The 13,098-nt window shown below is 33.0% G+C and overlaps 1 protein-coding gene across 8 annotated transcripts in view; it reads right to left on the reverse strand.

Annotated features, from left to right (window-relative positions):
* Window positions 1-13,098, reverse strand: part of SYCP2 (synaptonemal complex protein 2) — a 30,161-nt gene that overhangs the window by 11,563 nt on the left and 5,500 nt on the right. For all 8 annotated transcript variants that reach the window (XR_014935966.1, XR_014935967.1, XR_014935968.1 and 5 more), the window contains 24 exons: window positions 12,354-12,439; window positions 11,850-11,938; window positions 11,259-11,293; window positions 10,792-10,934; window positions 10,661-10,713; window positions 9,742-9,787; window positions 9,434-9,529; window positions 8,919-8,979; window positions 8,362-8,510; window positions 7,678-7,752; window positions 7,232-7,381; window positions 6,395-6,494; window positions 5,069-5,187; window positions 4,663-4,755; window positions 4,460-4,532; window positions 4,302-4,359; window positions 3,618-3,751; window positions 3,383-3,529; window positions 3,171-3,277; window positions 2,482-2,591; window positions 1,873-1,909; window positions 1,155-1,219; window positions 993-1,050; window positions 380-435 (listed from right to left, as the gene is read on the reverse strand). Coding sequence is in view for 5 of the 8 variants with exons in the window: in XM_015881642.2 (XP_015737128.2) it covers window positions 380-435; window positions 993-1,050; window positions 1,155-1,219; window positions 1,873-1,909; window positions 2,482-2,591; window positions 3,171-3,277; window positions 3,383-3,529; window positions 3,618-3,751; window positions 4,302-4,359; window positions 4,460-4,532; window positions 4,663-4,755; window positions 5,069-5,187; window positions 6,395-6,494; window positions 7,232-7,381; window positions 7,678-7,752; window positions 8,362-8,510; window positions 8,919-8,979; window positions 9,434-9,529; window positions 9,742-9,787; window positions 10,661-10,713; window positions 10,792-10,934; window positions 11,259-11,293; window positions 11,850-11,938; window positions 12,354-12,439 (2,140 nt within the window). In the remaining 3 variants the exon portion in view is untranslated. The remainder of the gene's footprint in view (window positions 1-379; window positions 436-992; window positions 1,051-1,154; window positions 1,220-1,872; window positions 1,910-2,481; window positions 2,592-3,170; window positions 3,278-3,382; window positions 3,530-3,617; window positions 3,752-4,301; window positions 4,360-4,459; window positions 4,533-4,662; window positions 4,756-5,068; window positions 5,188-6,394; window positions 6,495-7,231; window positions 7,382-7,677; window positions 7,753-8,361; window positions 8,511-8,918; window positions 8,980-9,433; window positions 9,530-9,741; window positions 9,788-10,660; window positions 10,714-10,791; window positions 10,935-11,258; window positions 11,294-11,849; window positions 11,939-12,353; window positions 12,440-13,098) is intronic.

Genomic DNA, 13,098 nt, shown 5'->3' on the forward strand with positions numbered 1-13,098 from the left:
TACCATAACCCATAAAAGGTGGGTGTATTTGCTAAAGGTCAGTAACAGCACACCGAGCAATATGTCCCTTTGCAAGATAGACATTAACAAAAAGCTGCCCCACTTCAGGAGGTTAAAATCCCTTCAGAATTCCACAAAGAGAATTTTGAAGAGTGTTTCCTTCATGAAACACAGTCTTTATTTTACAAGTTATGTAGAAGTTTTCAAAATGAATTTCATAAAACAGCCAACGGGATGACAGCAACTATGTTTACTGCATGAAAAAAATAACAGTCCAGATATACACATTCCCTGAATTGTCATAATGGAATGGAGGGAATGTAGACAGTACCATACTTGCTTATTATCAAAGCACAGAAATACAATATAACATCCCTACTCTTTTTTGTTCAGATCTTTAAGAGTGCTTGCTCCCGTAACACAGCAGTCTTGGATCTAGAAAAAAGTAAATAAGTGAGAAGCAAATTCAAATTTTTCTTCATTTTTCTGTGTAAACAAAATGAAACAGGCCATCATATAACGCACTTAAAGGTTTTTTTAGCTCAGTTTTTATACTCAGCAATCAACTTCCAACTTAATTTCCATCTTGGCAATTATTTAAAAGCAGATAATTGAAACCAGCCGGAACTGATTAAAGCTTTCATGTCTTTAAACAATTCATTAGTTTCCAACCACTTTTTTCCACTACTGTCAGCTATTCAAGCAGGCTCTGCTTAACAACAACAGACAAAACATTGTCTTTCACTTGCTTTTACTTTTTCTTAGCTAGATTTTCTTTTCATTCAATCAGCTGGGCAAAGCTAGCTTTACAAGCTAGGGAATTCAAATGAAAGCAATAATGTTTTTAGGATAACAGATACATAACACTCCCAACAAACTGTTTCATTCTTAGTTCAGGAAAACCTTGCAATAGTTTTAAGTGGCCAGAACTGTACATAACATACACCATTGCACATTTGAAAGAGATGGAAAAGTTTCAGTTATATTCTTACTCCAATTTTTATTGTAGGCTCATCAACCACATCGTCGTTGAAGTTGTAGACATCATACCTGTCAAAAAGACACAGAAATCAGTTCTGTGACTGAATAAATGGTTATTTTTCAAAGCTGGACAAGGGTAGCTGGAAATTTTGTTTGAAAATGTAACTACTTACACACTAGGATCAGCAGCCATACCAAGACAAGTAGAAGTTTTCAAATTTCTATCCTGAATATTTTCCTAGATATAAATTGCAAGTTACTCATCTATTTAACTTGGACTGTGCATCCATACATACTGTCACCACAAAAAAAAGTTTTTCAGCAAAAATTTATGGAAAAAAAACAAACAGAAGTTTCTCAGATTTGCACTTGATTAACAATAATAGAATATGCCAAAATTGGAAAAAAAAGCTGGTAAAAGCTACATCCTTTACTTATTCTATAAGGATGCGAACAAAGCCTTGTGTTGTTTTCCCATCATACATTAGGACTAGTTTTTGTATCCTGGATATATCTCATCTGAGTATACTATAGTCTCATTTAGTCCAGCTTGACTGCTACTATATTTTAATTTATAATTATTTTAATTATAATTATGTATTATTATTACATTCAAAAGAGTCCATATTAATCATAAGTAAACAGATTAAATTATAGAATTCGTAAACAGAAATTAATTTGGGTTTCTCTGGCTAACTGTTCTCATAAAAATATGATTCCAGACAACAAAAACCTGTACATAAAGTATGTCAGCTATAAATAGTCAATGCATAATCAGCATTCATCAATATTTGTGACCTTTTGGTTCACATCTACCAGCTGTCATCTTATCTGCACACACATCCAATAAGAAAAAAATCAAAGAAAGAATCAAAGAGAAGCTTAAGTTACCTTATTGGCAGTGAAAAAGGATTTATTTGAACACGGCCTATAAAAAAAGAAAAACAAACACCACCAAAAACCCAACAGTATGTTTTGTTAAATGCTAGTTGAAACATGTACATTAAAGAAGTGCTTATGTAAATAAAAGCCTCACATAATACAACAAGTTTAAAGGTAATCAAGCATTTAAATACAAAAAACAAGTAGCTAAAAAGAAATTAGGTCCTACTAATTTTTTTTTGTGCTGTAGAAAAATTCCAGATCATGTTGCTATACTACAGGCTCTGCACATCTAACAGGCAGTTATTTCAGCAGATGAAAACTAGGATCTTCATAACACTGAAGTTCTGAACCCTGAATTGACACTCATCAACTATACCAGCTATATTTTCTCCAGAGAAAACTTCTGGGAACAAATGAGTAAAAGAACCCTGAATGGAATCTCTAACAGCCTTATTTCAATTACTGCAACTAATTCCCCCTACTCTTTAGTACTACATGGTTTATCAGAAGTGAACAAGCCATATAAAAGCTGGATTTGAAAAAACTGTAGATAGTGGAGTAGATTGCAGCTGTAGTGATGTGCAGAAGAATGTAAGTAAATTGTTTACTTCGTACCTGTTGAAAACCAAAGAGTCTCTTGTTTTGCTCTTCTCATCTTTATATCTGTCACTGATCTTACTAATTAGTGATTTTGTTGCATCTGTGATTTCTTTAGATTTTATTTTCTGAAATGATAGAGTTTAATATTCAACTTTGAACCCATTCAACAGAAAGAAAAGGCTGAAATAGCTACTGGTTCCTAACAATTACCTAAACCTAATTAAACAGTCTTCTAGATGTTCTAAAACACATTTCTTTGAAAATCATTTGCCCATACAATTATGAGTAAGACTTGAGTCTGGCAGCTATTTTGTTTTGAATGTTTTAACGTACAATAACATTTAGAAGTAATGGATGAGATGTGTACGAGCAGTACAAACCAGTCCATATTTAAGAATTATAAATGAAAAGCACAATTAAAAAAATACAGACTAATGTGTTCTTAAACTGGTCATGCTGAAAAAGTAAACTGTTCACCTGATATTATTTATGAATAAAATTATATGAATATTATATATTCACTGTATTAGTTGAAAAATCAATGTAAAAATAAGTTTGCTAGCAAAAGAAAGTCTAGTAAATACAATGGTATATGGTATATCTATCTATCTATCTAATACAAATATGATAAATTTTGAAATACTGGCAGTGCCACAATTCCCTTAATAACAAGTTGAAAAAAAATGAAGGAAAGAATCTCTCACCGTTTTTGACTTTTCATGATCTGTAGCCTCTTTTCTTGAAAGAACATCAGCTTCCCCTTTAGTATTGTTGTTTTTTGGAAAATCAGAATGCCAAGATGTTTCTGACACTTTATTGGAAAGACATGTTTTAAATGTTTTAGTAGTAGTTGAAATATTTTTCTGTTCTGTGTTTAACTGCTTCTGTTCCAAGTTATTAATACACTTTGACTCACCACTCACTCCTTTGCAGCTTCTTTCCCTTGTGATTTCAGTTTCATTTTTTTCTTGTTTTCTTTTATTTATTTGTTTATCTGGAGAAGCGCCTCCAAAAATTGAACTAAAAGCCTTATGCTTCTTAGCTCTTTCACTAAGAATAGGAGCTAATATAGAAAGAAAGCACAACAAAAGGTTAAAATCTCACCTGAAACACCACTTTTAAACTAACACTTAAGAAAATACAAACACAACCTGTAGGAGATGCTTGTCCCCATGACAGATTTAGCTTTTGTCTGTCACCAGTTGTTATATTCTTCTCAGGGACAGAGCATGCTCTTTTTTTCCATGTTTTTTTTTCAGAAGCACTTCCCAGATGACCAGGCGGTCTAATAAAAATGATACCATTGAGTTATCAGTGAATGGCAGGAAGTAAGGCTGCGGTACAATAAACATGCATCACAACATAGAGAAACAGAGATAGCTTATAGATTATCAATGCATTTTTCACTGGTATGTAAGCCTGTTACTATTGTTCAATTAATCAGTGCTTTGTAAAATGACAAAACTTTATAAATAATATATACAAAAAGGCAGTTTCAAAGAGGTAGTTTCAGTATCCTGTGGCCAGCGCTAGACCCAAACCAGATAACACTGTTGTGCATTTATAGGAGTTACAATTAGAACGTCCTTACTACTTTTTATGGCACAGTTCACTATACGCAAACCCATGTCATTTTTAATTTACTTTCTGTTGTAATCCAAAAGAATGATTCTCCTTATTGATACTGAACATTAAACGACCACTCTGATCTTGCTAATGACCACTATTTTCAAAATAATCAGAGTTCATTTATAAAGACAACAGATGGAGCTTTTTGTGAACTAGTCGCTGAGTCACAAACCAGCAGCGACCTGGTATTCTTTTTCAGGACTTACAGATGTTTGTTGCTTCTCCCTGCTCGCTGGGAATCAGGAATGATATCTAATGCATCATCTAAATGAGATAATTTGTTATCAATCATTATTACGAAAGAAATGTACAAGATTAAAAAAAAAATAAAATAAGGACAATTAACACTTGTAAATTTACTTGCCTAAAGTTTGCTTTTCAGTGGCTTCATTTTCTGCCTCTGGTAAAAATTTTAAAACTCCTTCAGAACTCATTCTCTACAGTAGAACAACATGTAAAATAAAACAGTTACATAAAATTACAGACAAAAAGGCACTCCAAATTTGTTGCCTCTTAAATAGAATATGAAATCTTTTCTACTTTTCATTGAAGTAATGATTCCAGTACCTTTCCTGGTAGTTTTGCCTCTTCTCTGATTTTTGACTTCCTGGTATTCTCTGCTTCACAAAGTTCATTATCGGATGTACATCTTTGCCCATTCTAAATAGTACAACAAATAAGTGACCATTAAAATCCATGAAAACAAAACAAATTTTACTACTAAGTAACACTCAAAGTATTCTAAATGATACATTCAATAGAATGAAGTCTTTTTCTGAAGCATGGCTATATAAGATGCTTCAGAATCCTGTAATCAGGGATTTGACCTGAATCTCACCCAAGAACAACTATTTTCTGTAAGTTATTTACTGACTGCAGAACTCTAGCTCTCCCAAGCACAGATTAGGAACAAAGTAGAACACAAATTAATGTTATTCAGAGTAAAAGTCTTAGCTAAAGATGACATACGTACTTCAGTATGCTCCTGATCTAAATTTTTAGTTCTGCTCCCATTTACTGCATTACTCGTAGACCTTTCAATGGAGCTCATCATTTTCAAAGGTAATTTAAATCGTCCTCTAGAAGGAGTGGCTGAAAGCAAAATGAGAGATGTATCATAACTCTAGATCAATATGAATAGCATTGCCCAGGATCTCCTGTATTCCATAAACTCAGTATGCATCTTCAATTAAGTTACACACAGGTTAATGAGCCAGTATACAGTGGATGTCCGGAAGGAAGCAATGTTTTACATCCATGCTCTGGAATAAAATATTTGGTCATGTACGTAAATATTTTACAGTAAAACACACTTTAATGGAATAGTGTAGTAAGTTTCAAATAAAAAATACACAGAATTTCTCTCTTCCTTTTTCCACCCTAATTTGAAAATGCTTCAATTTCTAGCCTGTTACTCTTTATTTGCATGATAAAGAGATATACACAGGTGAGGATGTTGAGGCATTTGAGACCATTAAAACAGAAAATTAGTCACGCACTTGGCCACTAGCTTCATCACCAGCTTCTACCGGACTTATAAGTCACTTCCTTCTAGAAAGTGCTAAGTGTATTACAGTAGCACTGTTAGGAAGAAACAATGACTCCTTGTTATGAAGAAAAGTCTCCTCCTTATACGTTTTTTAATAAGAAACAGCTTTTGAAGTAAGCATCTGTAGCACTAGACCTGCAATTCAAATCTGCAGTTGATTCCACCTTACTCACTAGAAACATAATCAACTCCCAAAGAAACATTTTTTACAAAACCACCACAATGAACACCACATGCTTGCAAATTATTTTGTCTAAAACATTCCAGTAAAATGCAGGTGGTGGATAGACATACAAGAGAAACCTGATTACCCACAGCGACTTCTATAAAAGCATTTACTGTCAAGAACTCTTTAAACTGAGTGTAATTAGCAGTTACAAGGAAAGAAACATTAAAACCTATAAACATATGTTCTAAATGTAGTTCTATTTTATTGTTTACTCCCTCACCTCACAAGATGACTCAGCTCGTTCCCAGCACAACTTACTTCTCTGTGTAATACAAGGATTGGGTGGTATTCAGCTGTTTAGAATGCTATTCTGCCTACATTTTGTCTACAGAACAGTATAGCAGGTGGCCTACTTTAAAAATTTCAAGCTTAAAGCACCTGCAGGAGAGGTTTTATGTAGTCTACATGATTCCTTTCCAGCCCTGCAATGGATCACAGTTCATTCCTGTACTATATTATTCTCAATTAGCCACTTCAAAGACTATAGCTTACTTCTACCCTGTAAGTACTTGTAAACTTACATGTGTTAAGAAACACCAGTGGACTCCGTGTAGAAAATCTTGCAGTTGCAGGAATAAGCACAGATGCTTCAGACACTTTCCTTTTACAAGATGTGGTAATCTTGAGGCACAGAAAAACACTTGACCATTAAACACAGACTTAAGGATGACAACATAAGATTCTAGAAACCTATTTCCAAGAGACTTTTAACACTTCATTATTGAAACACCAGCTGCTCTTGCTATACTCATCAATGTAACAACTCATTTTTTTGCAGTTCTCATCATGAGAATGTTGAGCGTAACACTTGGATTATTTAACTCTGGATTTCAGCTGAGAGCAGCATTACTAATTTTCTAGTTTCACTCAACAATGCAAGGCCAAATTCAATTCTTCGTTAACAATCAAAAGAACCAAGATTACTTTCAGGACTTTCCACAGGAACAGGTTTACTGAAAACAACTCCCAGTAACACAGGCACTGCATGATGAAGAAATGCCAATATTACTTCATCTTTTCCTATTCCTGTGATATCTGCAGTTAGCTCTAGTAGAACCACAATGCATTTGTCATTTCACAACTGTAGAGTAGCAAAACTGCTTCAAAATTCTGCTCCCAGTTTAAGCAGAGAATAAGCAATTAGGTCTATTAAAGTATGCAAACATTCTTTTTATGTTATGTAGTTTGAAACAGTATCAATAAATTTTGACAAGGTTTTTCAAAGAAGGATCTACATGGCTTACTGCAAAGTCATAAAAATATCAAAATCTGGATTATACTCCAATTTTAGTTCAATAAACATTTACATTTAGTTGTACTTTTGATGTAATCTCGTCTGCTCTAATATTCCACCTTACCTTGGGGGAGCCATTTTTGCATTTCTCTTGGTTGCTTTTATTCAAAGACCTCTGGCTCCCTGGAATTTGCGGTGTTTTGCTCTTACTGAATTTGTCATCTTCATGTTTTTCTTCCAAACGTGGTGACAACTGACTTTCTGGTACCATAACCTATACGTGCGATAAAACACACACATACAGAAATTAATAAAATTCTATATATACATATGCATATATATACACATAAATTCAACACACTAAAATATGTTATATTTGTACACACATGCATTCAGATCAATTTCTTTACACTGAGTAACCAATTAGTACATAAACCATAAGTATATAAGTTTTAGAGCTACCTTTGTACACTGGCATTTAAAACATCCTTGTTTTTACAGTCAGTCATCATTAGTTAGATAATGAGACTAACCATTAAAAAAAGCAAGAAAACAATGATTTCAGCATACCTGTGATCCACTTTCATCAAAGACGATATGCACTGTCGTCTTAGCAACTGACATAGACTTCTTCTTACTAAATTCCTACAAAGGGAGTAACTGTCTAAGTAAAGAAAACATTTTGCTCACTTCTTTTTAAACAAGAAAGAAAAAAGAAAATATTTAAGTCACAGATCAGAAGTGCCTGAAATTACATAGGCTAGACAGGAAAATACTGTCTTCAGGTCCACAGCTGTACCATTCCTACTGAGTTTCTCAATTAGGAAGAGTGCAAAGTAGTTTACACTAAGCAGTGAAAAAGATATACCTGGCAAACAATTTTTGACTGAGTTCTTAAGGGGGTAATCATACTACAAACTGAACTGAATAAGGCATTCTGATAGACTGCTGCATTTCTAAACAGCTGTATCCCAGGTTACTGTAAAATCATACATATCATTAACAAGATTTTGCATATAAGAAAAAAAAAAAAGATCCCATTGCAGCTTGTCCACTTTAGTAACAATTACTTTTAAATTTATTACAGAACTTCACTGAAGATAACATGTTAGAGAACATGTTATCAACATTCTTTAGTCACAATATTATTAAGAAACTCAATATAAAGACATAAACAATCGGTTATAGCAACATGGCAATAAGACATTCATTCTGGATTGAATCAAAAACATAGGGAGGGTGTTTGCATCTTACCTTACATTTATTTAATCCATAAATCTTTCTGGCTACATCTTCGATTTCCAAGATAGAATCAAAGTATAAAAAAAATTTCTCTCCTTCTTGGTTACCCACATTCATTGGGCTTTTTAGATCTATTGTTAATAATTTCTTTGAATCTTTCTCTGGACAAAAGCAAAATTGCAGAATTTTTTTAATTAGGTTTAAGTAGCCTCTTTTAAGTAGTATTTTTAAATACTCGATCATTGTGTGCATCAGCTCAGCTATTGAAATGCACCTTGTATTTAATTAGTTCTACTTATTCTACTTTTATCATGTAAAAATATTTATATATTAACCTGTAGCATTTTCTCTGAAGGTTACCTGTCATAGCTGATAGATATTACTTTAAAATGCCTAACTTATTAACATGATTGCAGTGCAATTTTATATATATATTAAAACAAAAAAAAAAAAAAGAAAAAAAAAAAAGAAAGCACCTCCTTTACTGTTTTAGATGGGAACTTTGCTTTGTTCAGTTTGAAAATCCCCACTAGGGCATAACAAAACATCAGATTTGTGACTGCCAATACCTTCAAGGTTGTATAGGTCTACCTCTTCCTCTGGTATAATGACTGTTTCCCATTGCTGATCCTCACATGAAAAATACACAATTTTGAAAAGATTATATATATGTATATAAAATAGATATATTATAATATAAGAATATAATCTTAACTTATAACTGAAAACATCTCTGAAAAGCTTTGGTAGAAATACTCATCTAAAAAGTTGAGTTATCTACAAATAGTACAACATCCAGGTGATTCTATGATTCCAATTTTGTAAATGGTTCACGTGCGAAAATATATGTTGAATTGTTTACAAACAGCATTAGAAAGTCATTACTCTGAAATTCTTTCATCTACATGCATGAAAATAAGAACAACACCAATTCCTAATAGCAACATTTACCAATTTCTGCACCAAATCTCTATTTATTTTAGTCTCCACACCATATATGTATATACAGCATACTTGATATACTTGAGAAAGCAGGCATCTACTTTTTCAGAAGAATCAGTATGACAAACAAAACCTCACTTACTGCAGTATCTGCTGCCACATAGAAAGATACACTTCTACTACCAACATTGAAATCAATCCAAAATTCTTCAAGATTTTCATCCAATGGGAGCTGTAGCTGAAACAAAAAATTAAGACAGAAGAGTGAGAGCTGAGAATGACAGCTTATACCAGCTATTAGGCTTTGTGTCACAGGTTGACAAACTTCGAATACTTCTGTATATGCCTGACAAATAATTTTATTTATCTATTTTCTGAACTAAAAGGCAAAGAAATACCTCACCTGCACAAATTAAAATCTGTGGATATATGATTAAGCCTGCAATTTACCTCATATTTATCAAGAGCTGCTGATAAACACGGATATGTAAAAACCCTGTAAGAAAAGGATATTTTGTCAAAGACTGAAACACTGTAAATCTGGCATATCTGAGGACATCAGCTGCATTGCTTTCAGCTTTAGAGACTATGGGAATGCAGGACTGAAAAGAACAGTTGCTTTCCAGCACTTCCACCCCAAAGGAGATAATGTGAATCCTCACAAGCAAAGAGTGGTCTCAGATCTCCTTTCCATGTTCATGGAAATATCATATTTACTGATATTTTAGAAATGGTCTTATAATAGGTATTCAAACATATTATATGGGAATATGGAGCTGCTACAGGGACATACTGGACAATATCTTCTGCGTCATCATGACATATAAAATATATAGAAGACGTGATCATATAGATAGGAAAAATAGTTTGTATTTTCTCCTTGTTTAAATATTCTATTTCTCTAACAGGTATCTTCATCGATCACTAGCTCAGCATAAACATCCGAAATCAAAGGAGTTTATACATCAACAGTTTGCTAACTATTATTAGATGATACGTTTAATGAATTAACAAATAACTTCTTAAAAAACATTTATTAAAGGAAGTGGATAATAGGGTTTTTATTGTTTAAGAATCTTTTCAAATGAACACCCTGTACTTATAGAACAAGTTCATTCAATTTATTACATTATATATATGTTTTTTTCCCAAATATAGGGATTACATAAAATTAACATTTGGTAGAGAAGATATAGTCTATGGTAACGTGCCAAAACACGTTTTAAAAAGCTGAATTCTGCACAGTCCCTTGCCTTTACATCACTTTAAGAGTAAATAAGTCTTATTTGCTCATATTGTTTTGTTCAGTTCACCAAAAGCAGTTTCTATGCCAAAAACATACTGACTTTAAAAAAAAACAAACTTCTACCTTCTTTTATCTCCAAGCATGCCATTCACCTGGTTAAGAAATTTTCTGCAATCCTATTAAAACAGAAAGATTTCTCATATAAGTAAAAAATAAAAATCTATCATGATGGAAATATTCAAAACATGACTTACTGTTTCAAACTCAGAATCTTTTATTCCTTTAAATGCATTGGACACAAACTCCATGGAAAACCATTGGCATGCCAGTTCTCTTCTTTGTTTCTCTGGTATCATTCTACATAAAGCTTCTGTGATGGCTACTTGCAGGTCATAATCTACAGCACAATACATTTCACAGGAACAGTACTTTTAAGAATACTACTGATTTTTAAGAAATAATTTTATAAGAAACTAATACTAGCAGTGTCAAACTTTTCATATTGCATATCACATTATATCCAAGTATGTAATCCATAAATGATATATAAGGCATATATCTGAAACATTCCAGTTTGTAGGTAGAATATTCTTGCAATGTTTTATTCTTAGAGGACTGTAACTGCAACATTCTGCAGCTACTAAGGTATTCTCTGGATTTTTAAATGGGACTACATGTAACTTTTAATGTCAATACTAAAATGTTTATTAGCCATGCTCACCTCCAGCATCCAAAATTCTCCTACCCATGTCACTCCTGAAAAAGCAAGCAGTGTTTCATCAAATTATGACAGCAAAACAAAGCGCAGGAGAAAAGTTTACTTAATTATAACTTTTCAACATACGAGATGAAAATCTGATTCAATCAAACTATTAAGACTCAGAGGGGCAGATCTTTCATCTGCAAAGAGCATACATCTGAAAGCAATACTGGGAAATTGAATCACCAGGTACGTGTCTTTTGGTTTTTTAAATGCCATTAAAAGTTTCCCAAACATGCAAATAGTCTGTCCTTCCAGTCAGTGATTCACACATTCCTATAATTTTCTATGAACGTAACTGTTTAAGCACAACAAGGATTAAACAAAGCCTAACTCAGGTAAATCAGAGGCAGATTGATGCTCGTAACGTAGAATACCCTGAGAATATCTTCCCACTGAAACATGCAACGTAACAGCAAATGCAAAATGCATAAATGAGTTAAAAATGAACGAATCTTTATGCCTTATAAAATGTCTTAGTAAGAAAATATCTTTATGGATATGCAACTGTCTTAACAATATAAACAAACAAAAATACTGAGGATTATTTACATGACAAGCAACATTTCTTTTGTAGAAAATATCTTTTTCCTGGCATCTCGAGGCATGCTGTCAAGCATTAAATTAAGTTTTCTTATGACCTAAGTGGGGGAAAAAAAAAAAAAAAAAAAAGGATTAGGATTAAATATAAAGTAAGTTACTAAAGTTTAAGGCATTCTGTATTTGTATTCTGGAAATTTGGACTATACTAGAAGCTAAAGACATTTCATACAAGAATCTAAAGAGCTTCTAGCAACTGTAATAGAGCATTTTATCTCCTATGCCTTTAGACAGCTTTCTCAACAGAACTGTCCTACCACTGTTTTGCAATTTACTGCCCAAAGCAAAAATTAACAGTTAGTAGCACAAATGCCAACAAGCATCCCCAGTGTGATATTAAATCATCCTTCTGATACCACTACACCACAGCATGACTTTGTGGCACTTGTACAGTTATCTTTGCAAAGCCTGTTTAAATACTAATTAGAAAAATGCTGCTTAGAAATAAATGTTTACCTCTTGCTGGACATAAATACTAATTCTTACATCAGTAATAATGGTACACGTTCTCAGAACAAAGTTTTCTAGCATTTCCATTTTACCTAGTAAGCAGAAGAAAAAAAAATAGATTAAAAATTAGTAAAAACTCAAGTATTTAGGAGAATATTTTTATTTGCAGGTGTAAACATAGCATTAATTTAGAAATAAAATATAGTATATGTCTTCTTTTCTATACAGGATTACTGGTATTTAAAAATAAGCATCTTAAACCTCATAGTCAAGATGCAGTACAGAGCAGTACTTCTATTTATAGTGAATACCATAAAAATCTGTACGATGTTTCTGTTCCTGTGTACCACATTCTAACTGTAGAAATCCCCTGTGCAAGAAGATCACTAATTTTTAAAACATATTCTGATCAATCGCACACGTCACTTCTGATTGCTCTGGGATTGTGTCTTCCCAAATCCAAGGGAAATGGGCCCTTTGGCATTTGACTGTGACAGCAAAATACTCTGTAATTACTTTCTCCCATTCATGCTACTTTAGTAAAAGGAAAGAACAGTGTGATATTCATGATAGCCATCCAAAGAGGAGGACAACTGAGCTGTGTGGAGCGGTAGCAGTTATTTGCAACACTGCCTTTTTAATGAAAACCTCTGCTTAATTGCCATCACTGAGAAGAAACTTTCCCGCTTTTCCTGCTAAAATCATCAAGTTACAAAGAAAACCTGTCAATAAAGAAAGCTTAAACAGTAAA

The sequence above is a fragment of the Coturnix japonica genome, chromosome 19 (genome assembly GCF_054131305.1).
Source record: "Coturnix japonica strain WE chromosome 19, WE-NBRP24, whole genome shotgun sequence".
NCBI classification, from domain to species: Eukaryota; Metazoa; Chordata; class Aves; order Galliformes; family Phasianidae; genus Coturnix; species Coturnix japonica.